Genomic DNA, 26,260 nt, shown 5'->3' on the forward strand with positions numbered 1-26,260 from the left:
AGCAGAATTTGGACAGCATGAATGTGATTCCTGGGTTGTTTTGTTACAGGACGGTCCGTGATTGGTTGCAGGTCGGTGCTGATTAACGAGCAGGCATTCGTGATCGTCGCTCAGCTCTTCGACGGTTCGCGCATCTATAAATTCGACCAGGAGCTGAACCAGTTCACCAAATTCCAAACGGTAGAAATGCTCAACGTGTCCAAGCCAAATGACATCGAGGTGTTCCGACTCGGAGAGGATTGGTTCTTCCTGATCGTGGACAGCTCCAAAGCAGGCATGTCCACCCTGTTCAAGTGGAACAACACCGGCTTCTTCCCGTATCAGTTTCTCCACGAGTGGTTCCGAGACACGGACGCAGAGTTCGTCGACCTGGACGGGAAATCCGTTCTCATCCTGACGAGCCGTTCTCAGGCTCCTGTAATCTACCAGTGGAACAAGAGCACGCAGACTTTTGTCTTCTTTGAGGAAATACCAAACATGGACGACATGGTGAGCGTTAAAGCCTTCAGGATCGACCGTGTCCTCTTTTTGGCTCTGGCCTGCTACATCGGAGACTCGAAGGTTCTCAAGTGGACCGGGAAGCGGTTCGAGGAAGTTCAGGGCTTCCCGTCACGTGGTGCGATGGTCCTCCAGCCGTTCAGCTTCAGAGATCAGCACTATCTGATCCTGAGCAGTGATTACTCCTTCTCTCAGATCTTCAGATGGGACAAGGAGAAGGGTTTCTTCATTAAATTCAGGGAGGTGTACGTTCAGTGGCCTCGTTCTTTTACTCCGTTATCGACCGGTCAGCGTGATTTTCTCCTCGGCACCAGTTTTAAGGGTAAAACAAAAGTTTTCGAACACGTCTCAGTTGATTACAGCTGATGAGGTTAAGAGCACTGTAGTCTGACGTAGAGCTGGGCGATAATCAGCTTTTACTGACAACAACATTTCATCTGTTTTATTGAAGTATTTTTTTTTATTTTTTTATATTATTATTATTATTATCTATATACTCAGTATTGTTTATAGTTTCTCTCCAGCATTGCTAATATTTCCCTTTCTTTGAGCACAGGTTTAATCCTGATCTCAACCAATCAGGGCAAGTCTTGAGGCAAAAAGGATCGGAGGTGAAGTGACCTCAGTTAAATAAATATACACTGTGAGTCTGGTTTAGAAGTAATCTTCTAGCCATCTTTTGCCACTTAAGGGACCGTTTACATCACTTTTTACATAACGTTTAATATAACGGAGTTTATTTTCATGTGAAAGGGAATTTTGAAGAATTCTCCTTTACAGTTTCAGTCCTTCAATGTGAGCCAAACTGAGGTGTGTTCAGGACGGATGTCTTAAACCCTTTTCCCACAGAACGTTGGCTCAGTCCCAGCTGCTTCCTCCGTCATAGCTTTTGTTTGCACAAACCCAAATTATTTTCCAATGAATTCACTATTTGTTTTCCACAAAGCCTCTGAGGTGATCAGTGACCTCAAGATGCTCGAGAAGTCGCCACAAATTGTTTAATTGGAGTCCATTTTAGAAAACGTTGGTCAGAATAAATCAGGTGCACTGATACAGGTTTATGTAGCATGTAGCGTTATTCCAAGATTAAAAGGAAAGTAACTCGTGACCTCATAGTTATCTCATGGCCACACGTCTTTAAAACAAACGCTCCTGTGTCACCTCAGTGGCTCCTCCACATATAACCACATGAGTAAATGAAAGCACAGCGACTGTGATGTTGACTAAACAAACGCACTGTATGTGTTCAGTACACCAACATGGCTGTTTGCTCAGGTTCCCATCACCTTTCTGTCGCGTCCTGATGGACAAATGACAAATGATTGTACTTTAAAACCCCAGTTTAATATTTTATCAGAGTGTGAACATTAGCATATCGCCCAGCTCTACTCTTGTGAAATTATGACTTAAGACTAAATACATTTGAATCGTTCCCTGATGAAGATATACAGATAATAATCCTGTCTTGGGCTGTGCAATATTATATCAGTAAAAAAAATAAATTATAATAATAATAATAATAATATAATAATAATAATCTGGCCTTTCTGTCTTGCCTGGAAGAGGCTTCAACATGGTGCATGTCTATATTTCTCAGTATGCAATGATTTTACATTTACTGTTATATTAAATCAATTAGAGCGATGCGGATTATTCAAAGAATCGATGTTTTTATCCGACCTCTACGGCGTCTGGGGAATCCGAGTCTTTCAGCTTATCGTCTCTGAACTCGAAGGTTTTCATGTTCGGTGGTGGTTTTTTTTTTTTCAGACTGTTACGTGCTGAGAGGAGCAATAAAGTTTCGCTGAATTAATGCTATGCAAGTAGATGTAGAAACGCTGACCAAAGATAGTCTAAGATCGAGCGCTAGCAATACGTCCTGTAGAGAATGTGCACCTTATTGATTAACGCTGCATCCCCTTTACAGCTTCCGTAAAAGGAGCCTTGTGCATTATCTGTGTATGTCTAACCAGAAGAAAATAAAGACTGTTGTGTATCTTTTGTGTTTGCTTACTTCTGCTTCCTTTAGTATGTTTTGTCATGTCACATAGTGAAGTCCTTTAAATCCTTATAACGAGTGCAGGAGTACGTTAGCGTCCCGCTTCCTCGACCTCGACCGTTTTACAATCATCTCCAGCCTCCGTTTACAGCCTTTACTTCCTGCAGTAATTTCCAGTTCATTTGTGTGTTTATATTATTCAGAGTTCTGGATCGTGATCGGTCAGAAGCTGTTTACTCTCACTCATCTTCTACCGCTTATCCAAACTACCTCGGGTCACGGGGAGCCTGTGCCTATCTCAGGCGTCATCGGGCATCAAGGCAGGATACACCCTGGACGGAGTGCCAACCCATCGCAGGGCACACACACACTGTCATTCACTCATGCACTCACACAATACGGACAATTTATCCAGAGATGCCAATCAACCTACCATGCATGTCTTTGGACCGGGGGAGGAAACCGGAGTACCTGGAGGAAATATCGTTTCCTCCCCCGGTCCAAAGACATGCATGGTAGGTTGATTGGCATCTCTGGAAAATTGTCCGTAGTGTGTGATTGTGTGAGTGAATGAGAGTGTGTGTGTGTGTGTGTGTGTGTGTGTGTGTGTGTGTGTGTGTGTGTGCCCTGTGATGGGTTGGCACTCCGTCCAGGGTGTATTCTGCCTTGATGCCCGATGACGCCTGAGATAGGCACAGGCTCCCCGTGACCCGAGGTAGTTCAGATAAGCGGTAGAAGATGAGTGAGTGAGAGAGAGTGAAAGAGAGAATAAATAAAACAGTAAACATGACATTCTGTTAGAATTGTAGGAAAATATGGAGATTTATTGTTATTCTTTGTTAGTGTTCAGTTCCTATAAAACATGTTAAATATTTTTGACACAACAAGCTGAGGCACGTGTGTGTGTGTGTGTGTGTGTGTGTGTGTGTGTGTGTGTGTGTGTGTGTGTGTGTGGATTACAAGCAGATCACAGGTCCCGAGGGTCGAGATCATGCGTCCTGTAGTGGTGTGATCTCTAAAATCCCTCGAATCATCCTGTCTATCTGGTGTCTCTTACATCTTCTGTTAAAGTTTGGATTGGATGAGTCTTGTGTCAGGACTCAGGCTGTGTACTTCTGTTTAGTGTAGTTAGTTCTGTGATGTTTTCTGTAGCTCTGTGTTTTGTGGAACATCAGGGTCCTGGAGGAACCTTGTTTTATTTCACTGTGTACTGCACCAACTGTACGTGGTGAAAACTACAAGAAAAGCTTCTTGTCTGGACAAGAGGCATAAAACACAAGAGCCTGAGGAAAAGGGCTTTGATCAATAAATAATGAGGGAACAAAAGAGATCCAATCAGCAAGAACCAGAGGAAGCTGGAAACAAGAAACGGGTGTGAGTAATCAGCAGAAAGGAGAAGGTTAATGACAACAGGAAGCTTTGGAAAAAAAAAGGAATCTGTTCACAAACAGGGACAGAATCGTTTCATACACGTCCAATTCCCTTTGTCTAGCACAGTGAAAGTGTTTTCTGCTGTAGGACTCTGATCTGAAATCATAAAAAATACACAATAAAGTAGTGGAGTTTTGTTCACGAACGAGTCGGCTGTTCGAATCGACTCATTTAGGTGAATAATTGATAGCTGCGATGGAAAGACTCCATAAAATGTTTACTTCCATAGGAAAAAGAATAATAACTAGTCCATATAGTCCAATCTTTTACCGTTAAAAAAAAAATCAGTGAGCCGTTTAGGAGCCGAAAGAGCCGACGCTTACTGGATAGAAGAATCAAACGATATGACTCACTGAAAAGAGCTAAAATTCTCATCACTACATGATGATTCACCTGAAATGACTGTGCAGTAGTAGACTGTGCTACTGAATGATATGTATATTATTCATATTAATCATTTATTTATTTATTTTCTTTATTTATAGACCGAAGTTATGCTGTGTTCACAGGCGCTCTGATAAAAACATGCCCTGTTTGACTTCTGTTCTCCAGATGTGAACCAACACAGGGATCAAAGCAGAATATACAGAATAAAAGACTTATAACATTAAACTTCTTCTGCTATCTGAGATCCTCAAAGTGAGATCCTCAAACTGAGCTCAGCCTACGTGTACGTTCTAAAAGACGTGTATACGTATAAGAACAAAGTGGCTTCTGGAGGAACTTCATAGCACAAAAAAATCTTCTCCCTCAGTATATTTCTACCATCCCGAGACATCCAGACATTGTACCAGCTCTGATTGTCTTCCGTGTGATGAAGATTTTGGACCTCCACTGAGACGAGGGGGACTCTGTGATGATCCTGAGACATCTACAGATCTACCAGCTCCAGTTAGACTCTGTGATACTAAAGAGGAGATGTGAACTCCATGTGATCTTTTACATCAACACAACATTTATCAGACTGTATATTTATAATCACACCCCCAGTGTCACCCAGATGAGGATGAGGTTCCCCTTTGTGTCTGGTTCCTCTCAAGGTTCCTTCCTTTACCATCTAAGGGAGTTTTTCCTCCCCACAGTCACCTGAGTCACCTCAGACTTGCTCATTGGGGATAAATACATACACATTTAAATATATCTAATATTAATCTTGTATTTTGTATTATATTAATCTTTATATTATTCTTTATATTAACCCTTTGTTCTATGTTCATGTTCTGTAAAGCTGCTTTGAGACGACGTCAATTGTAAAAAGCGCCATACAAATAAACTTGAATTGAATTGAATTGAAAAACCAAAGACATTTAAACTTTTTTTTTATTCCAGTTCTCCTCAGATATGGTCTGATGTACAATAACACACAGCATGGTTTCGGACGCACTCATCCTTTTGTATAAAGGTTGTCTTGGAGCACTAGGTAGTGAATAAGTGTGTGAATTGGGACGCGCCCCTCGAGCCGCTCTGCTCGTGACCACAGGAAGTGATGCAGTGCACGGTGATAAATCTGTGTCCTGTGACTCATGCTGGGTGAAGATGTTTACCTGGAGACACACTAGGAGCTCTTCTACATACTTGGTGTAATCCGGGAAGCGAAATGGATCCTTCTAGAAGAAGTGAGAGCGACTGGCAAGGGCTAGTGAACGAGGTGAGAGCAGCGAAGTGCGCATCGCGTCCTGGTGACTGAGATCACGTTCACCTACAGAGAGATGGACGTCTTCACCACTTCACCACATCACACACTCACACACACTCGTCCCAGAGAAAAGCGCTGTGTTTTAACCCGGTTTTATCTTTAACTGATGTGCGGCAGGTCTGTCGGGTCGCATGGAGACAAGATGATGTGATCTGATCATCTCTGATAAATGCGGATTATAGTGATCTCCATCACTGCCTTTAGTCACACACACACACACACACACACACACACACACAGATTATACACACACACACACACACAGATTATACACACACTGGGATTGAAGGATATTAATCTGTCACTCAGGTGTGAAAAGGTGAATCTGTTGGTGCATGTGTGCACGTGGTGTGCCTTAAAGACTAAAAAACATGCAGATTATTATTGTTATTATTGTTATTATTATTATTATTAGAGATTATTTTTAATTACTTACCTTTAATGACCCTTAGTGGTTAGCACGTTCGCCTCACACCTCCAGGGTTGGGGGTTCGATTCCCGCCTCCACCTTGTGTGTGTGGAGTTTGCATGTTCTCCCCGTGCCTCGGGGGTTTCCTCCGGGTACTCCGGTTTCCTCCCCCGGTCCAAAGACATGCATGGTAGGTTGATTGGCATCTCTGGAAAAATTGTCCGTAGTGTGTGAATGAGTGAGTGAATGAGTGTGTGTGTGTGTGTGTGTGTGTGTGTGCCCTGCGATGTGTTGGCACTCCGTCCAGGGTGTATCCTGCCTTGATGCCCGATGACGCCTGAGATAGACACAGGCTCCCTGTGACCCGAGGTAGTTCAGATAAGCGGTAGAAGATGAATGAGTGAGTGAGTGAGTGAGTGAGTGAGTGAGTGTGTGAGTGAGTGTGTGAGTGAGTGAGTGAGTGAGTGAGTGAGTGAGTGAGTGAGTGAGTGTGTGAGTGAGTGTGTGAGTGAGTGTGTGAGTGAGTGTGTGAGTGAGTGAGTGAGTGAGTGTGTGAGTGAGTGTGTGAGTGAGTGTGTGAGTGAGTGAGTGTGTGAGTGAGTGAGTGTGTGAGTGAGTGTGTGAGTGAGTGAGTGAGTGAGTGAGTGTGTGAGTGAGTGTGTGAGTGAGTGAGTGTGTGAGTGAGTGAGTGAGTGAGTGTCGCCATGAAGGATAAAACATACCTGAATTTAATAAAACAAAATATATCACAACAAAAATAACCAACAAGGCTGAAGGTTAAAAAAATCTTCTGTCCAGCATAAAATTCTTATTTAATTTAATTTGGGTTGATTTTGTGTCAATAGTTTGTAAAGATATAACAAATACACTGAGGATGACAAATAATGGGGAAGTCGTGTCCTAATGGTTAGAGAGTCTGACTCCTAACCTTAAGGTTGTGGGTTCGAGTCTCGGGCCGGCAATACCACGACTGAGGTGAGCAAGGCACCGAACCCCCCACAACTGCTCCCGGGTGCCGCAGCATAGCTGCCCACTGCTCTGGGTGTGTGTTCACGGTGTGTGTGTGTGTTCACGGTGTGTGTGTTCACGGTGTGTGTGTGTGTTCGTGGTGTGTGTGTGTGTTCACGGTGTGTGTGTGTGTTCACGGTGTGTGTGTGTGCACTATCGATGGGTTAAACGCAGACAACAAATTCTGAGTGTGTCACTGTACTTAGCCGTACGTCACATCACTAATAATTCACTAAGCTGTAAACACAAACCTGGAGTGTTTTAAATTAAAGGGTATTTGTGTTTACAGTAAAGTCGTAAAGGTCCAATCGTGTAGAGTAAATAAATTTTAAAGTTATAACGATACACAACAGTTGTTTACACCTGATTCTTACAGTTGTTTACACCTGATTCTTACAGTTGTTTACACCTGATTCTTACAGTTGTTTATTCTTACAGTTGTTTACACCTGATTCTTACAGTTGTTTACATCTGATTCTTACAGTTGTTTATTCTTACAGTTGTTTACACCTGATTCTTACAGTTGTTTACATCTGATTCTTACAGTTGTTTACACCTGATTCTTACAGTTGTTTACATCTGATTCTTACAGTTGTTTATTCTTACAGTTGTTTACACCTGATTCTTACAGTTGTTTACATCTGATTCTTACAGTTGTTTACACCTGATTCTTACAGTTGTTTACACCTGATTCTTACAGTTGTTTACATCTGATTCTTACAGCTGTTTATTCTTACAGTTGTTTACACCTGATTCTTACAGTTGTTTACATCTGATTCTTACAGCTGTTTATTCTTACAGTTGTTTACACCTGATTCTTACAGTTGTTTACATCTGATTCTTACAGCTGTTTATTCTTACAGTTGTTTACACCTGATTCTTACAGTTGTTTACATCTGATTCTTACAGTTGTTTACACCTGATTCTTACAGTTGTTTACACCTGATTCTTACAGTTGTTTACACCTGATTCTTACAGCTGTTTATTCTTACAGTTGTTTACACCTGATTCTTACAGTTGTTTACACCTGATTCTTACAGCTGTTTATTCTTACAGTTGTTTACACCTGATTCTTACAGTTGTTTACATCTGATTCTTACAGCTGTTTATTCTTACAGTTGTTTACACCTGATTCTTACAGTTGTTTACACCTGATTCTTACAGTTGTTTACATCTGATTCTTACAGTTGTTTACATCTGATTCTTACAGTTGTTTACATCTGATTCTTACAGTTGTTTACATCTGATTCTTACAGCTGTTTATTCTTACAGTTGTTTACATCTGATTCTTACAGCTGTTTATTCTTACAGTTGTTTACACCTGATTCTTACAGCTGTTTATTCTTACAGCTGTTTATTCTTACAGTTGTTTATTCTTACAGTTGTTTATTCTTACAGTTGTTTACACCTGATTCTTACAGCTGTTTATTCTTACAGTTGTTTATTCTTACAGTTGTTTATTCTTACAGTTGTTTACACCTGATTCTTACAGTTGTTTACATCTGATTCTTACAGTTGTTTATTCTTACAGTTGTTTACATCTGATTCTTACAGTTGTTTATTCTTACAGTTGTTTACACCTGATTCTTACAGTTGTTTATTCTTACAGTTGTTTACACCTGATTTCTTCATTCACAAACTAACGCATGAACGTATACACGTGACTGTCGTCGTCACGACGTCGCTTCAGGTAGATGTAATGAACAAGCCCGAGTCCAGGTGACGTGAGAGCAGAGGAAGGGGAAAGTGTACCGTCTTCTTCTGAATGATGGATAGCAGGATGATAAATGGTTAGAGTGTGTAGAAGAGTGAAGATAGACAGAACTACGTGTGATGTTCAGTAGGAGCAGACTGTGACCCCTGGGATGAGAAACAGTGCAGTTTGATGAGCTTTGACCTGACTTAAACCTAAACGTTCTCGTGGATCATCTCAGTTTGTAATGTAACAGGTTTAAAACCTAAACGTTCTCATGGATCATCTCAGTTTGTAATGTAACAGGTTTAAAACCTAAACGTTCTCGTGGATCATCTCAGTTTGTAATGTAACAGGTTTAAAACCTAAACGTTCTCGTGGATCATCTCAGTTTGTAATGTAACAGGTTTAAAACCTAAACGTTCTCGTGGATCATCTCAGTTTGTAATGTAACAGGTTTAAAACCTAAACGTTCTCGTGGATCATCTCAGTTTGTAATGTAACAGGTTTAAAACCTAAACGTTCTTGTGGATCATCTCAGTTTGTAATGTAACAGGTTTAAAACCTAAACGTTCTCATGGATCATCTCAGTTTGTAATGTAACAGGTTTAAAACCTAAACGTTCTCATGGATCATCTCAGTTTGTAATGTAACAGGTTTAAAACCTAAACGTTCTCATGGATCATCTCAGTTTGTAATGTAACAGGTTTAAAACCTAAACGTTCTTGTGGATCATCTCAGTTTGTAATGTAACAGGTTTAAAACCTAAACGTTCTTGTGGATCATCTCAGTTTGTAATGTAACAGGTTTAAAACCTAAACGTTCTTGTGGATCATCTCAGTTTGTAATGTAACAGGTTTAAAACCTAAACGTTCTTGTGGATCATCTCAGTTTGTAATGTAACAGGTTTAAAACCTAAACGTTCTCATGGATCATCTCAGTTTGTAATGTAACAGGTTTAAAACCTAAACGTTCTTGTGGATCATCTCAGTTTGTAATGTAACAGGTTTAAAACCTAAACGTTCTCGTGGATCATCTCAGTTTGTATATAATCCTGATGGTCAGGATGGACCAACCTTCACATGTCAGGTGATCCATTTGGTATCTACATAGTTTACATATCAGTAATAATACACACATACTGACAGGTTGAGCTGCTGGAATGAACTGTCACATGACCAGAGCTGTTGTCTGCTGCTCTCAGATCAGCTCAATGTCTTCATCACAGACCTGCCATTGTTTTATATTGATAATGTTACAGCTGATATAAACATAATATACACACAAGGAAACATTTGTACTGACTGAACACACTCCTGACTGAACACACTCCTGACTGAACACAAACCTGACTGAACACACTCCTGACTGAACACACTCCTGACTGAACACACTCCTGACTGAACACAAACCTGACTGAACACACTCCTGACTGAACACACTCCTGACTGAACACAAACCTGACTGAACACAAACCTGACTGAACACACTCCTGACTGAACACACTCCTGACTGAACATACACCTGACTGAACACACTCCTGACTGAACACACTCCTGACTGAACACAAACCTGACTGAACACACTCCTGACTGAACACAAACCTGACTGAACACAAACCTGACTGAACACACTCCTGACTGAACACAAACCTGACTGAACACACTCCTGACTGAACACAAACCTGACTGAACACACTCCTGACTGAACATACACCTGACTGAACACACTCCTGGCTGAACACACTCCTGACTGAACATACACCTGACTGAACACACTCCTGACTGAACACACTCCTGACTGAACAAACTCCTGACTGAACATACACCTGACTGAACACACTCCTGACTGAACACACTCCTGACTGAACATACTCCTGAATGAACATACTGTACACCTGACTGAACACACTCCTGACTGAACACACTCCTGACTGAACATACTCCTGAATGAACATACTGTACACCTGACTGAACACACTCCTGACTGAACACACTCCTGACTGAACAAACTCCTGACTGAACATACACCTGACTGAACACACTCCTGACTGAACACACTCCTGACTAAACATACTCCTGAATGAACATACTGTACACCTGACTGAACACACTCCTGACTGAACACACTCCTGACTGAACACACTCCTGGCTGAACACACTCCTGGCTGAACACACTCCTGGCTGAACATACACCTGACTGAACACACTCCTGGCTGAACACACTCCTGGCTGAACACACTCCTGGCTGAACACACTCCTGGCTGAACATACACCTGGCTGAACATAAACCTGACTGAACATACACCTGGCTGAACATAAACCTGACTGAACATACATCTGACTGAACTGACTGAACATACACCTGACTGAATTGACTGAACATACTCCTGACTGAACATACTCCTGACTGAACATACTCCTGACTGAACATACACCTGACTGAACATACACCTGACTGAACATACTCCTGACTGAACATACACCTGACTGAATTGACTGAACATACTCCTGACTGAACATACTCCTGACTGAACATACACCTGACTGAACATACACCTGACTGAACATACTCCTGACTGAACATACACCTGACTGAATTGACTGAACATACTCCTGACTGAACATACTCCTGACTGAACATACACCTGACTGAACATACTCCTGACTGAACATACTCCTGACTGAACATACTCCTGACTGAACATACTCCTGACTGAACATACACCTGACTGAACATACCCCTGACTGGTCAGATGATACTTAATAATGGACAGCTTAAACAGATCTGTGTGTGTGTGTGTGTTTAATGCTGTTTCTGCCCTAAGGGAGAATTGCTAAAGAAAACATGTGTTTCCTTCCGACACTCAGTTCCTGGTGTGTAAGAGAAAGCTGGAGAGTAAGAAGGAGGCGCTGCTGATTCTGTCCAAAGAGCTGGATACCTGCCAGCAGGAGCGTGACCAGTTTAAGCTGATGGCCAATCAGCTGCGAGAGCGCCACCAAGTGCTGAAGAAGAAATACAGAGAGCTTATTGTGAGTGATTAATTTCATTCTATTCAACATCTTAAGCTTCATTTTAATGTTGAAATGATGTAGATAATTACACAGAATAGGTGAAGTTTACATACTGATCATACTGTTAACTTACATACTGTTATGCACTGACTCATTGATTCACTGATTAACTGATAGTGTTTTCTCTCAGGTACTGACACAATGCTTACCTGATTTACTGACTCTCTGAATGTCAAATGCATTGACTCACTGATGTAATGACTCACTGATTCTCAGATATATTGACTCACTGATTTACTGCTGCATCGTTTCCCTTTTACACTGATTCACCTAGCTACTGATGAACTGACTTACCGAAGTGATGTACTGATTCACTGATTTACTGACACACTGACACATTGATGCACTGTCCGACCTATTTACTGCTGTACTGACTCACTGATTCACAGATGTCCTGACTCACTGATATATTGACACACTGATTTACTGCTGTACTGCTTCACTGATTCACTGATGTAATGACTCCCTGATGCTTTGAAACACTGATTCACTGATGTACCTACTCAATGATTCACTGATGTATTGACTCAATGATTCACTGATATCCTGACTCACTGAATAATTGATACACTGATTCACTTATGTACTGACTCAGTGATTTATTGATGCACTGACTAACCGATTCACTGCTGCATCAGGGAGTCAGTACAGCAGTGAATCGGTTAGTCAGTGCATCAGTAAATCAATGAGTCAGTACATAAGTGAATCAGTGTATCAATGATTCACTTATGTACTGACTCAGTGATTTATTGATGCACTGACTAACCGATTCACTGCTGCATCAGGAGTCAGTACAGCAGTGAATCGGTTAGTCAGTGCATCAGTAAATCAATGAGTCAGTACATAAGTGAATCAGTGTATCAATGATTCACTTATGTACTGACTCAGTCATTTATTGATGCACTGACTAACCGATTCACTGCTGCATCAGGAGTCAGTACAGCAGTGAATCGGTTAGTCAGTGCATCAGTAAATCAATGAGTCAGTACATAAGTGAATCAGTGTATCAATGATTCACTTATGTACTGACTCAGTGATTTACTGATGCACTGACTAACCGATTCACTGCTGTACTGACTCCCTGATGCACTGACACACTGACTCAATGTTTCACTAACGCACTGTCCCACTTATTTCCTGCTGTACTGACTCACTGTTTCACTAATGTATTGATGGACCAATACATTGATATAGTGATTGACTCTGGCACTGATTCACTTTGGTTCAATGTTTGCCCTCATGATGATTCAATCTGCACTGATTCACCAGTTCACAGATGCAGAGAGTCACTGTATTCTTTCAATTTCAGGACGGTGACCCGACTTTACCACCAGAAAAAAGGAACCAAGTGTGTATCTTTCATCTCATTTTATGAACATTTGTTGTTAGTTACATCGAGCTACAATATTTCTGTAGTTTTTATCTCTGCTTTAGTGAGAGTTGAACATTTTGTAGGTGAATTTAGCACAGCTGCTGCGTGATGCTGAGGGGAAGAACAGAAAGCTGAGTGATGAACTGAAAGAGCTGAATCAGCGATTAGTAGAGGTTCAAGGTGACAACAAGGTACATGCTTTTATCCAGCACTTCCTCTGCACACATCAGCACATCCTCTAATTTCTCCTGCTCACTCTCACACTTAAGGTTTTATACTGAACTCAACTGTAACTCACATATAATAAATGACAAAAAAAAAACAGCGTGTCAATTATATCGGAAAAGACATGTGACAAAAAAGGAGTTCTCAGGTAACCAACCATGAGTGTGTCTGTGCACAGCTGCTGAGGATGACCATCGCTAAACAACGCCTCGGTGATGAAGAGGTCGGGGTTCGCCACTTTCCGGCCCACGAGAGAGAAGATCTCGTACTGCAGCTGGAAAAAGCTCGAGAGCAGGTGATCATCCTTCTGCTCACACATACTGTACGAGCTGTGAAGGTGAAGTGTAATGTGGTTATTGTTCAAGAGAAAGATCTGTTTATAAAAAATAGACCAGTCAGAAAATGTCCACTGGTATAAAGTGTTGACACTGGAGACTCCTTCCATAAATAGTAAATTAAATAGACGTCTGTTTACAGAAACTCCGTTAATCTGTTTATGTGGAGCTCCGGCTGTCAATGAGCTGCTACAGAAACAATAACATATTAGAATGAACACTATAACAGTCTCAGTTACTTTGCACTGTTCATGCTATAAGAAATTACAAGGGGGGATCATTTCTTTTGTTGCTTGCATCATTTGTATTCAAAATATTTACATGTTAAACGTATCCACATCCCAGAACTTGTTAAATCACACAAATATGTACATAAATAAAAACTCCTTAAGACGTCCATGAGCATAGGCTTCAATATATAGCAAACAGGCATTAAGTCTATTACAGGTGAGATCAGAAACAGTCCAGTAAACAGAAAAACAGTCTTATCTGTAGATGAACAAGAAGGTGTTGGATGTTAAGGCCTGTGGAATAGAATCCAACTAAATCCCAGAGAGAGTTTCTTCAGCCCAATAAGCAGCGTATCTGTCCATCACACATAGTCCCGGCTGATGAGCAAAATAACCCTCTTGGAGCAGGAAAACCATAAAGTTTCTCAAAACATGGTTAATATGACCATCACCACAGAGCATGAGGCAGCTTCAAACATGATCTCTCTTTCATTCATTCATCTTCTACCGCTTATCCGAACTACCTCGGGTCACGGGGAGCCTGTGCCTATCTCAGGCGTCATCGGGCATCAAGGCAGGATACACCCTGGACGGAGTGCCAACCCATCACAGGGCACACACACACACACACTCTCATTCACTCACACAATCACACACTACGGACAATTTTCCAGAGATGCCAATCAACCTACCATGCATGTCTTTGGACCGGGGGAGGAAACCGGAGTACCCAGAGGAAACCCCCGAGGCACGGGGAGAACATGCAAACTCCACACACACAAGGTGGAGGCGGGAATCGAACCCCGACCCTGGAGGTGTGAGGCGAACGTACTAACCACTAAGCCACCGTGCCCCCCTATGATCTCTCTTTTTACTCTTCAATTTCCTTTTTTATCCCCTACAGGACATCCCTATGTGTCCCCCTAGTGGCCAGGATGAACTGTTAACAAAACTGCATTAAACCCTGTGACAGGCAGGGACTGTTACAACACATTAATATAAACGATCCAGAGGTCCACATGCCGCAGTGTACAATTCTGACATATGAGAGTTTGAATAGTACAATATTGTTATTATTAGTAGTAGTAATATTAGAATTAGCATGTTACTAACACTATATAACCAACAGGTCATGTGATCTGTTATCATACTTATCAGAGTTATCAGACTTGAACGCAGCTCCAAGTAGAAGATGAATATTAGTAGAAAGCAGAGCAGGATCAGTGTGACGGTGTGTATACACGCTGTGATTGTTGTGTGTTTGTGAACGGACCGTGTCTCTGTACAGAACTCGGAGCTGGAGCAGAGCGTGAAGGCGGCCGTGGACGAGCTGCAGGACGTGCGAGCAGAAAGAAACGTGTATCAGGAGAAAGCTCACCGCCTCAACATCGAGCTCAACCACATCCTGAGACGCCACGACGGCCGGTTCCTAGACGTGGACGCTCTGTGTATGGAGAACAGGCGAGTGCTGCCGTGCAGAACGATGCATTCATTAATAAGAAATGATTTGGAACAGAGAAGGATCTCTATAGCCTGGATTTCATGAATTCTTTACAAAGCCTCTATAAAGAGAGCAAATCGTCTGTGTTCTCTGGGTGGGAGGGGAATACTCCTGTCACTCACAGACAGACCAACCAATCCTATCGTAGGCGTCTGTGAGAGCTCTGAGTGTGTTACTGCACTCTGTGACGCAGAAGCTTCACGTGTCTTGGGGGAAATACGTGTTAGACTTATAGCTGTGGTGTGATAAAGCACATGCTGACCGGTGAATGAACAAACTGGAGAGAAAATGAAGAAAAAGTGTTAAAAATAATTCTCAGAAATCTGAGCAATTAAATGAGAAATATCGACACCAAATGTTGACGTTGATGTTCTTTGATCAGCGTAAGGACTTTCGATATAAGGTGCAGTCGATATTTCAGTTTAAACGAGATTTCTCTCTGATAATAAGACCATATCATAAAGAATCCTCTGTAGCGTGAGGATCTGTACGCAGCTCGGGTTCACACTCGATTGTGTTTTACAGATACCTCCATGAACGCTTTGTACAGCTTCAAGAAGAAGTCTCTCTCCTCAAAACCAATCTGATGAAGTACAAGGTCAGTGCAAAGGAACGAGACGTACGTCAAATAGCTCGATATTTCACTCTTACAGACTGTAGCTTTCCTGAGAAAAGGAATTAATCTTGAGATGATGATCAACACCTGCTCACCTGTTTGTGTTTGATGGCAGACTGCACTGGAGAGTAAGAAGAACTGTAAAGTGTACGGCAAGACCAACAGTAGTGCACTGACTGGAGTGCTCTCAGCTAAACAAGGTACGTTTACATCACACGTCCATCCGTCACGTTTACCGTAAAATAAATCACGTGCTCTGATCAACTCGAGAGAAATCGATTATTTGACACAGGCTGAGGGACAGAAATGAAGATGATCCAAGAGACACATGGAATTCGTTACTACAGTAGAGGGAACATTTGTAGGAGAACCTTCCGGGCACTTCATCTCTTTTTCCCCACTGGGAAAGAACCAGTAGGGGTCACCTTAGGGGCATTTCATCTCATTTACTCACATGTTCATGGGAGACTTTATCATGTTCTTTTCATTCGAAGTAGTGTTAATTTCATCACCTCTTTTTAATTTAGTGTTAGTCTTGTGCCAAATGTCCTTGTTAGTTTTAGTCATGGGGGTCACGGTGGCTTAGTGGTTAGCACGTTCTCCTCACACCTCCAGGGTTGGGGGTTCGATTCCCACCTCCACCTTGTGTGTGTGGAGTTTGCATGTTCTCCCCGTGCCTCGGGGGTTTCCTCCGGGTACTCCGGTTTCCTCCCCTGGTCCAAAGACATGCATGGTAGGTTGATTGGCATCTCTGGAAAATTGTCCGTAGTATGTGATTGTGTGAGTGAATGAGAGTGTGTGTGTGTGTGTGTGTGTGTGCCCTGTGATGGGTTGGCACTCCGTCCAGGGTGTATCCTGCCTTGATGCCCGATGACGCCTGAGATAGTAAAGTAAAGAAGTAGTAAAGAAGTAGTTCGGATAAGCGGTAGAAAATGGGTGAGAGTGAGAGAGTTTTAGTCATATTTAGACATTCACATATCTTTTTTTGTTAGTCCAGTTTTAGTCGACTAAAAGTCTCGTCGTTTTAGTCTAGTTTTAGTCAAAAAATTGTAGTCTTTTTTTTAAAATAACACATTATTACTGAGATTATTACTGATAAACATTTCAGTAAATAAAGTGTTTCACTCGAACTTGACCGCACATCATATTTTTTACTTTATTGATACTGCTTTTAATCGTAATACAGATAATACAGACCGGTAAGAAGACCGGTCATCGGGACATAAGCTGTCATGTACAATAAAAGAGGCTGCGCAGTGACAGGAAATATAATTTAACACAAAAAGCCTGACTAGACCAAGGGTGGACTTGGGCTCAGGAGTTTTTTTTGAGCGGCGTGTGGACGAATTGTTTCTACACACACACTAAACAGCGCGAAGCCGCGAACTCGTGCTGAATATTTTAAAGGCGTAACAGCTGATGAAAAAGCAGAGACAATTGTAGACGAAAATGAAGAGAGATTTTATCTTCATTTTTATTTTATACAAAACATTTTCATCTCGTCTTTTTTCGTCAACAATAATGCGTGTTAATTTAGTCTTAGTCAGTGTTTTTGGACAGTGCTGCAGTCTCGTCATCGTCTCGTCTTAGTCATGAAAAAAAAGGTTGTTGACGAACATATTTCATCTCGTCTCGTCTGACAAAATTAACACTAATTCGAAGGGCAGCCATTAAGGCATTTCTTCCAGTTTTCTCCACCGTAAACATGCTACAGAGGACAATCTGTCATTTTCTTACATGCATCCTAGAGGGCATTTGACCATGTCTTCTGTGTGTAGGGACATTATTATGTTTTCTCACATGTAGGGTCACTTCATCACGTTTGTGTGTACAGTTCAGGAACTGCTGCTGTCCGAGGAAAACGGCTGCAGTCTGCCGGTGACGCCGCAGTCCATCAGCGACCTGAAGTCTTTAGCCACAGCGCTGCTGGAGACCATCCACGAGAAGAACATGGTCATTCAGCACCAACGCCAGACCAACAAGTGAGTGTTAAGTCTCTGACACTTCATTATGCTTATGTGAACCTCATGTGTCAGCAATTCTATAGCAACGTTCCAGAGCTGGAAAAAGTGTTTGAGGAACATGTTCTGAGAATCTGGGGCTGAAGATCTGAAAGCTCAGGCTAGAACCTGAATAAATAAAGTGTGTTGTTGTTTGTGGGATCATGATGTTGATTGATGTTCGATGTTGTTAAACTACACAGTTTAGTGTGTCAGGTGACGGTTTGCTGTGTGATGAACAGGATTCTGGGTAACAGAGTAGCAGAACTGGAAGGGAAGCTGAAAGCGCTGGAGATGTCCGGACTGTGGAGTTTGCCTGGTAATCACACCTGTACAATCACTGAGGTTTCTAATAAATGCTACGGACTTTATATATCCTGAATATTGTGTTACAAATAGGGTTGTAAAGGGACGGAAAGTTTCCTGTAAATTTCTGGACACTGTTCCATGGGAACTTAATCTGGGGAATTTTGGAAATAATCCAAATTGGAAAATTTACGGGAATTTATGGGAATTTACAGGAATTTCTGGGAATTATTTGGAAATATAGGGAAATGTGTATATAAACTATATCATATACAAACATAAATAAACATTTTGTTTGGTCATAAGCAGACATGCATGCAAGGTAATACAAATTTTAAAAATGACGTCTTGACTGATTTAATTGTAACTAGAACTTTAATTGATTCTTTCACTGAGTAACAGAAAATATAAACATTATTATACTTGTAATAGGGCACGGTGGCTTAGTGGTTAGCACGTTCGCCTCACACCTCCAGGGTTGGGGGTTCGATTCCCACCTCCACCTTGTGTGTGTGGAGTTTGCATGTTCTCCCCGTGCCTCGGGGGTTTCCTCCGGGTACTCCGGTTTCCTCCCCGGTCCAAAGACATGCATGGTAGGTTGATTGGCATCTCTGGAAAATTGTGCGTGAGTGAATGAGAGTGTGTGTGTGTGTGTGTGTGTGTGCCCTGTGATGGGTTGGCACTCCGTCCAGGGTGTATCCTGCCTTGATGCCCGATGACACCTGAGATAGGCACAGGCTCCTATCTGTAAGTGACCGAGGAACGCAGGGTACAAATTCAACTTAATTTGCATTAAATCTTGTTGTTTTAAACAAAATTATACTGCAAGATTTTTTTAAACTACATTTAAGTTCCTTGTTATAGGCAACTCTGCATATTTTAAAAATTCCCAGTTAATTCCCATATATTCCCGTTAATTCCCATGGAAAGTTTCCAGCCTTGAAAATTCCCGGAATTTTGCAACCCTAGTTACAAATGTATGGGATATTTGGTACATGTTTATTTTTGTAGGCATCTGAAATGACGTGAGTCCTTGAGGATTAAGATGTGTGATGTGTTAGACATGTGCTCAAACACATCAGGATAGAATCACGTGACACACATCAGACCTCAGACATCACTACAGACCTACCAGCTGTTTTAGACTTGAGTCTGGACTTGAACTTTAGTTTAAGGACAATATTAAAATACATCTCAGACGTCTAGCATGACCGAGAACCCAAGTAACTGTCAGAGGGAAAATCTCTAACAAAATAAATGTACAGAAATAAAAGGTGTCAGGAATGGCTGGGACTATTCCCTCCCTGGACACTAGGTGGACATTCTGGCAGTTTTGTGTCTTGTACCATGGGATGCACTTATATCCAGGGATTTCAGAACAGCGTAACAGATATTGCGTCATCGGGTAGGCGTGGCCTATTTGATAATCTAACCTTAACCCTAACTGTAGTTATTGGTTGTTTATTTGTTTTCGAAAACAGCTTCACTGTAAGCTAATAAAACATAATAGATATAAAATATAAAATCTACCTGTATGACTGTTTTGTCCTTCATTACCCATCGTAGGTTTGCTCTTTTTTGTTTTTTTCAAGACCTACAGAAACCACGCCCACTTTACGTCATGGTAACGAAACCCCTGGAATTTAGTGAATGCCCTTGTACCATGTGCCTTTGTTGTTGTTTTGTGTTCACGTGTGTTATCCCCGCTCTATCCTTTATTTATCCGATCCTGCCCACACCTGTTCCTTGTGTTTCTGTGATCTCGACCCCTATTTAATCCTGCTGTCTTGTGTCTTTTGTTCCTTGTCTTTGGTCTGCTGTCTTCGGTTTGTTGTTGTTTTGTGTTTCCGTGTTTTGTGCTCCTAGCGTTTCCAGCCTTTTGTTATTTACCCCCTTTTTATGTTCTCCGTGCGTATGGGTCTGTATCCGTAAACACTCCCCTGACAAATACTCAGTATGAGCTGGATCGAGTGCTGTTCTGTGAGTTGCTGAATGATTGCTGGAAGCCATTTTGTCCAATTAAGCCAGCGATTAACGTGATAATGAATTAATTCAGACTATTTGTGCAGAAATCTAAAAGAAATCTAAAATATTTTATGGCGATATAAAAGTGATCTTATTTTTCATCTGTCAGCAAAGAAAAAACTGTCTACTGTTTATTTTCTGTCCCTGCCTTTATAACGTGTGTACGCTGCCTATAAAATATCTATAATATATATAATACATGATGTATATGTACACTGGAGATATTACTGTTGTACTGTGACTCACTGACTCCTTTACTGTCTTTTTTCCCTTCCTTTTCCTGTCCTGATGAAACGGAGGCATTACCTATAACGTGTCTGTGGGACTGGGGAGTATGTTTCTTCTCCTTCTGCTTAAATATTTCTTTCTCGTGTTTGTCAGAACGCTTGTTCGTATACTGTATAAAGGCCGTGTGGAATCTACCTGCAGTTTAACTAGTGATGAACTGAAGTGCGATTTATTGACAGGAGGACGAGACGTGATTATTCTGAGAGAACACCAGCGAGTCCAGACGTCGGCGGGTCACGCGGTGCGACTGCGGCGCGGCTCCGGGGGTGAGACTGTACATCACTCACTGATCCTGGATCACAGGAACAAAGTCATGCTTTCCAATTTGGATGAAGTACAAAACGGTGTGTGTGTGTGTGTGTGTGTGCGGTTGTGCAAAAAGTGAAAGCTGCACCGGTGCTGATTTACTAAACACACTCACAAAACATAATATAATCCATATTTGCATATATAACAGGTTTTTTTTTCATCTCGCAGTCTTTAGTAAGTAGGCATTAGTCTGGACACATACGGTTTGTTTTGGGTTCACAACCTTAGGGTTAGGTACGGTGGCTGAGAAGTGCAAAACAAATTAACAAATCCGAAAAACAAATTAACAAGTCAGACAACCCGCAAGAGGTTGGTATAGTTTGTGAATGGAAACTTACCATCATCGGACGAGACACCTTTCATTCAACTGTATATCTTTAATGACAGGTGTCTTGTCCAATGATCGGTAAGTTTATTTATTTATTAATTTGTTTTGGGATTTGTTAATTTGTTTTGGGATTTGTTAATTTGTTTTGGGATTTGTTAATTTGTTTTGCACTTCTCGGCCACCGTAGTTAGGAGTCAAACTCTCTAACCATTAGGCCACGACTTCCCCCAGTTAGCTGATGCTACAATAACGTATTAAAGCCACGTCGCACTACTGTGAGTGATGTCACACTGTGAACATATCTTTTCAGGAGACGAAGAGGTCGTAACCGGAGAGGAAGTGACAGAAGACACGGCTCTTACTGCTGAGGAGTTTTCCAGGCCACATCATCATCATCATCATCATCATCACAGCACAGTCTGTTTAGAAACAACACACACGTCCGAATCCAGCAGACCGAACCGTCTTACAGAAACCTCCAGCAGCTCACAGAAGAGTCCTGCGAAGGCTTTAACACATGAGCCAGAAACAATACACAGTGAGAAAGATCTGGCAACCCAGGACCATGCTAGCACAAGCACGCCTCCAGCAACGGATGCTAGGAAAGTGGGCGGAGCTCAAGCCACAAGTTCTGAGGACAGTCCTGATATTCCGATGGAAGGATCAGAGAGAGACGTATGTGACGAGACGGTGTGTGACACGGAGCGCTCAGGAACGTCTGAACCCAGAACAGAGGAGATCACAGAGGACACGATGAGAGAAGACACATAGAACACACAACTCTTAATGAAACACTGCACCCTAACACACAATCACGGCTTCTACACTTTTGCAATGCGTCTTTTACGATAAGTTCATGCTCTCGTAGCCTTCATAACCAATCAGTCAGTTTTTTTTTTGGTCTTGCTAACGTATCTGTAAGAAACATTAATTCTCCTGATGTCCATCTTCCCCTGTTAAAAAACACAAATTTACAAAGAAGGAACACAAACTTTATCTCAAGCGCATAAACACCGTGTCACTCGCTAGCGAGTCGACTCTTCGAACAGATCTTTTAAGCGAGTTGACTCAGGTACACGTTTCTCCGGTACAAGTCGTCTTACTTTTGTCGTGTTTTAATCAAAACGTTTCCACAGATCGTAAGATTTTATGCCAAGTGTCCGGCTAAAGTTAGACAAAGGAGAACAATTATGTTTGTTTTAGAAAAAATATGACAAGTGAGTCATTTAAGAACTGAAATAGTTGACTTTTATTGGTCAAATGAAGTAAATAGAGAAAACAGCTTTAAAAGCTAATAGTCTTGGGTATATTAAAAAAAAAGGTTATTTTTTGTTTATTACTACACTTTATTAACCCAACACTGATACTGATAGCGATTCGATTAACACCGAAAAATCAAATCAAGTGCATCTGTGTTTGTATGCGTCTGTTTTTCAGAGATTCACATGTGATAAAACATTTTTAAAATCCTACGCACGACAGACTTCGGAGGAAAAGACAAGATAAACATTTTTAAATGTTTACACCGATGGACTGTGGCTCGTTATAAACAGGATGTTGGACAGAACAAGTTTCAGGTGACTTAGCAAAAGTGTTACTCTGTGTGTCAAACAAGATCGGATCACACAAACACATGCTGAAGTCCACGGTGATAGAAACACACACTACAGTATGTAAGGAACATCATCAGTGTTCAGTGTGGTGTGATAAAAAGGAGTTACTGGTTTATTCCTCTTACATCACTGCACCTTCCCAGTGCTGTTTATCCATTTAAACAATTACATACATTACATTTAATGTCGTGAAACGTCGTCTCACAAAGCGCTGACACTGGAGACTCCTTCCATAAAATGTTAAATAAACATCAAAGACATTAAAGAAAACATCGCTCTAAGTTTACACGAGTTCTTTTTAACCTGTTTGTGTGGAGCGACTGCCGTACGAGTCACTGTGAGCCATTAATACTGAAAATTCTCTTATGCCAAAAAAACACCTTCTGAGCCATCAGAAGACAGATTTCAGTATTAATTGAACAAATCCGAAGGATCGTCGTCCTCAGGCTGTTCGTTACAGCAGCGTTTTTTACACATCACCGTGGTAACGCCGTAAACACCGTGGGCCGGCACAGAGATCATTTACTCATTTATTTCTGATAACGTCTTACACTTACGAGCTGGATGTATTTCACGATTAATGATCAAAGCAGGGGTCACGGTGGCTTAGTGGTTAGTACGTTCGCCTCACACCTCCATGGTTGGGGGTTCGATTCCCACCTCCACCTTGTGTGTGTGGAGTTTGCATGTTCTCCCCGTGCCTCGGGGGTTTCCTCCGGGTACTCCGGTTTCCTCCCCTGGTCCAAAGACATGCATGGTAGGTTGATTGGCATCTCTGGAAAATTGTCCGTATTGTGTGATTGCGTGAGTGAATGAGTGTGTGTGCCCTGTGATTTGGCACACGGAGGTTGGCACTCCGTCCAGGGTGTATCCTGCCTTGATGCCCGATGATGCCTGAGATAGGCACAGGCTCTGAACGACTTCAATCCAGACAAAGACTTCTTGCTTGTGTAATATCACAGGGAAGCTCAACATGCTTGGAGGAGACACCAACTACCTTCTTTTATATATTTGGTAGACACACTTATTGGCAGAGTAATTGACTGAGTGTTAAGGGCCTTGCTCAAGGGCCCAGAAGTGGCAGCTCTGTGGACTTGGGATTTATACTCCCAAATTTAATTATTTTTATAATAATAGTTTTATTGATTTCTTATTAAAAGTTAAATAAAACTACAACAGAACCAATCAGTCAGCACACATCTAAACATATTAATAACAATATAACAACAATGCATTGTTAATATGAGTGTGACTGTGGAAAGGCAAAAGGGCAAATCAAAACAGGTCAAGTTTGGGGTCTCGCTTGTTCAAGCAAATCCCACAAAGGGGCCGATGTCCGTCAGAATGATTCGGATTTGTTCTGCAAGTCATTTGTAAGTTTTTCCAAAGTGCCAAACACATCTCCAAAGTTGGTACCTGTGGTGATGACCATAGAAACAGTAGAGAAATCTAATGATGTTTTGCAGTTAAGTTAACACATAGTATTTGAACACACACATCGTCCTGATCTGTAACTCAAACCCTTAACAGCGGAGCCTCCACAATTAGTTACAGCAAAAGGAGACACAATGGTGAGATCTTTATAATCACAAGTCAGATGAGATCAGGGTTCCCACATGTCCAGGAAAACCTGGAAATCCTGGAAAATTAATGACCAATGTTCCAGTCCTGGAAAACACATGGAATATGAGAGAAAACATAAACTGTCCTGGAAAAAATCTTGTTGTCTTGGAAAATTATTATTTTTAAATGTTCTTGATCATTTAAAGAACGGTTTACGACCGGGCGAAACAATTAATGTTAGTAACAGAAAGCGCTCTGTTCAGGGACGCTGAGTTTTGACAGGTTTTTTGTTATGCTGTTTAATCTCGCTGTGACGGATGACGCCGTCTTGTGTTGGCGGTTTCAGGTGCTAGGAATGGTTTAAGTGCTCGAATGTTTTCAGCAAATGGTGACGGGTAAGCAGGTTATATTAACCTTGTTAATCTGAATATCATGTGCGAGGGGAATGTACAGCAAACTAAAGCATGCATGACGGCATTGGTCTGAGAAAGGAAAGGGTATTAATATGTGCGGTATAGTTAAGTAATAGTCATAAAGTGTACGTTGTTTTTAAGACTTAAAATTTGAAAAGTCCTGGAAAACGATCTCTGAAAAGAGTGGGAATGTTCTGGATGATGAGATATTCATTCATTCATCTTCTACCGCTTATCTGAACTACCTCGGGTCACAGGGAGCCTGTGCCTATCTCAGGCGTCATCGGGCATCAAGGCAGGATACACCCTGGACGGAGTGCCAACCCATCGCAGGGCACACACACACACACACACACACACACACACACACACACTCTCATTCACTCACGCAATCACACACTACGGACAATTTTCCAGAGATGCCAATCAACCTACCATGCATGTCTTTGGACCGGGGGAGGAAACCAGAGTACCCGGAGGAAACCCCCGAGGCACGGGGAGAACATGCAAACTCCACACACAAGGCGGAGGTGGGAATCGAACCCCCAACCCTGGAGGTGTGAGGCCAACGTGCTAACACTAAGCCACCGTGACCCCCGCCATGATGAGATATTATTATGCAATATTATAAAATGAAAAAAATGATGTGACATATGGGGGGTTTGGTGTCTTGCTCAAGGGCACCTCAGTCGTGGTATTGCCGGCCCGAGACTCGAACCCACAACCTTACCGTTGAGTCAGACTCTCTAACCATTAGGCCAAAACTTCCCCGTTGTTTACACAATGTAGGATATTACAGTACTTTAAAAATTCACAGTATTTTTATTAAGTTCTTTATTTGACTCACCCTGATCTCACCTGACTCACCTGTTTCCATCCATGTGCTCTCTGTGGACCTGGTGGAGGATCATAACTACCTGGATAATAAGATGAATAATAAACTGGACTGGACTAATAACTCAGAAGCCGTCTACTTTACGTGGACTCTGAGGTCCTTCAAATATGCAGGACGACGCTGAAGATGTTTTACCAGTCTGTTAGTCAGTGCTACTGTTTTTTTGCTGTTGTATGCTGGGGCAGCGGACCGAAGGTAGATGATCAGACAGAACACACTCATCTGAACACATTTTTGTATATTTTATCTTTATGTATATAAGTCTAGATTTTGGTTCTCCAAAACGGTCAGATCTCCTGGTTCTGCAGACGCACTGTTTAGGATTTACGAGCGTTGGGACGCCGCCTCAGGAGCTCAACAGCACCACCTGTCGGTCACAACCCGTAAATGCTTCCACGAGAATAAACAAATAAATAAGACACAAAGAAATGAA

The 26,260-nt window shown here is 41.8% G+C and overlaps 2 protein-coding genes across 7 annotated transcripts in view; both read left to right on the forward strand.

The window, feature by feature from the left end:
- Positions 1–2,134, forward strand: part of lgi2b (leucine-rich repeat LGI family, member 2b) — a 7,356-nt gene extending 5,222 nt beyond the window's left edge. The window contains exon 8 of the mRNA XM_060873232.1: positions 50–2,134. Within this exon, the coding sequence (XP_060729215.1) occupies positions 50–864 (815 nt within the window). The 3' untranslated portion in view covers positions 865–2,134. The remainder of the gene's footprint in view (positions 1–49) is intronic.
- A 3,240-nt stretch (positions 2,135–5,374) lies between these two features.
- ccdc149b (coiled-coil domain containing 149b) lies at positions 5,375–23,451 on the forward strand. 6 transcript variants are annotated; one of them, XM_060873235.1, is made up of 13 exons: positions 5,375–5,576; positions 11,605–11,766; positions 13,118–13,156; positions 13,264–13,371; positions 13,584–13,700; positions 15,259–15,431; positions 15,997–16,069; positions 16,203–16,287; positions 17,922–18,069; positions 18,330–18,406; positions 20,718–20,750; positions 20,886–21,050; positions 21,654–23,451. In XM_060873235.1, the coding sequence occupies exons 1-13, from the start codon at positions 5,526–5,528 to the stop codon at positions 22,112–22,114; spliced, it is 1,692 nt and encodes a 563-aa protein (XP_060729218.1). In that variant the 5' UTR covers positions 5,375–5,525; the 3' UTR covers positions 22,115–23,451. The 6 variants fall into 6 exon arrangements, with proteins under 6 accessions (XP_060729218.1, XP_060729221.1, XP_060729216.1 ...); XM_060873238.1 differs by having other exon boundaries at positions 20,886–20,972; XM_060873233.1 differs by having other exon boundaries at positions 20,718–21,050.
- Positions 23,452–26,260: the final 2,809 nt, after the last annotated feature.

Source organism: Tachysurus vachellii, chromosome 6, assembly GCF_030014155.1.
Source record: "Tachysurus vachellii isolate PV-2020 chromosome 6, HZAU_Pvac_v1, whole genome shotgun sequence".
Classification (NCBI taxonomy): domain Eukaryota; kingdom Metazoa; phylum Chordata; class Actinopteri; order Siluriformes; family Bagridae; genus Tachysurus; species Tachysurus vachellii.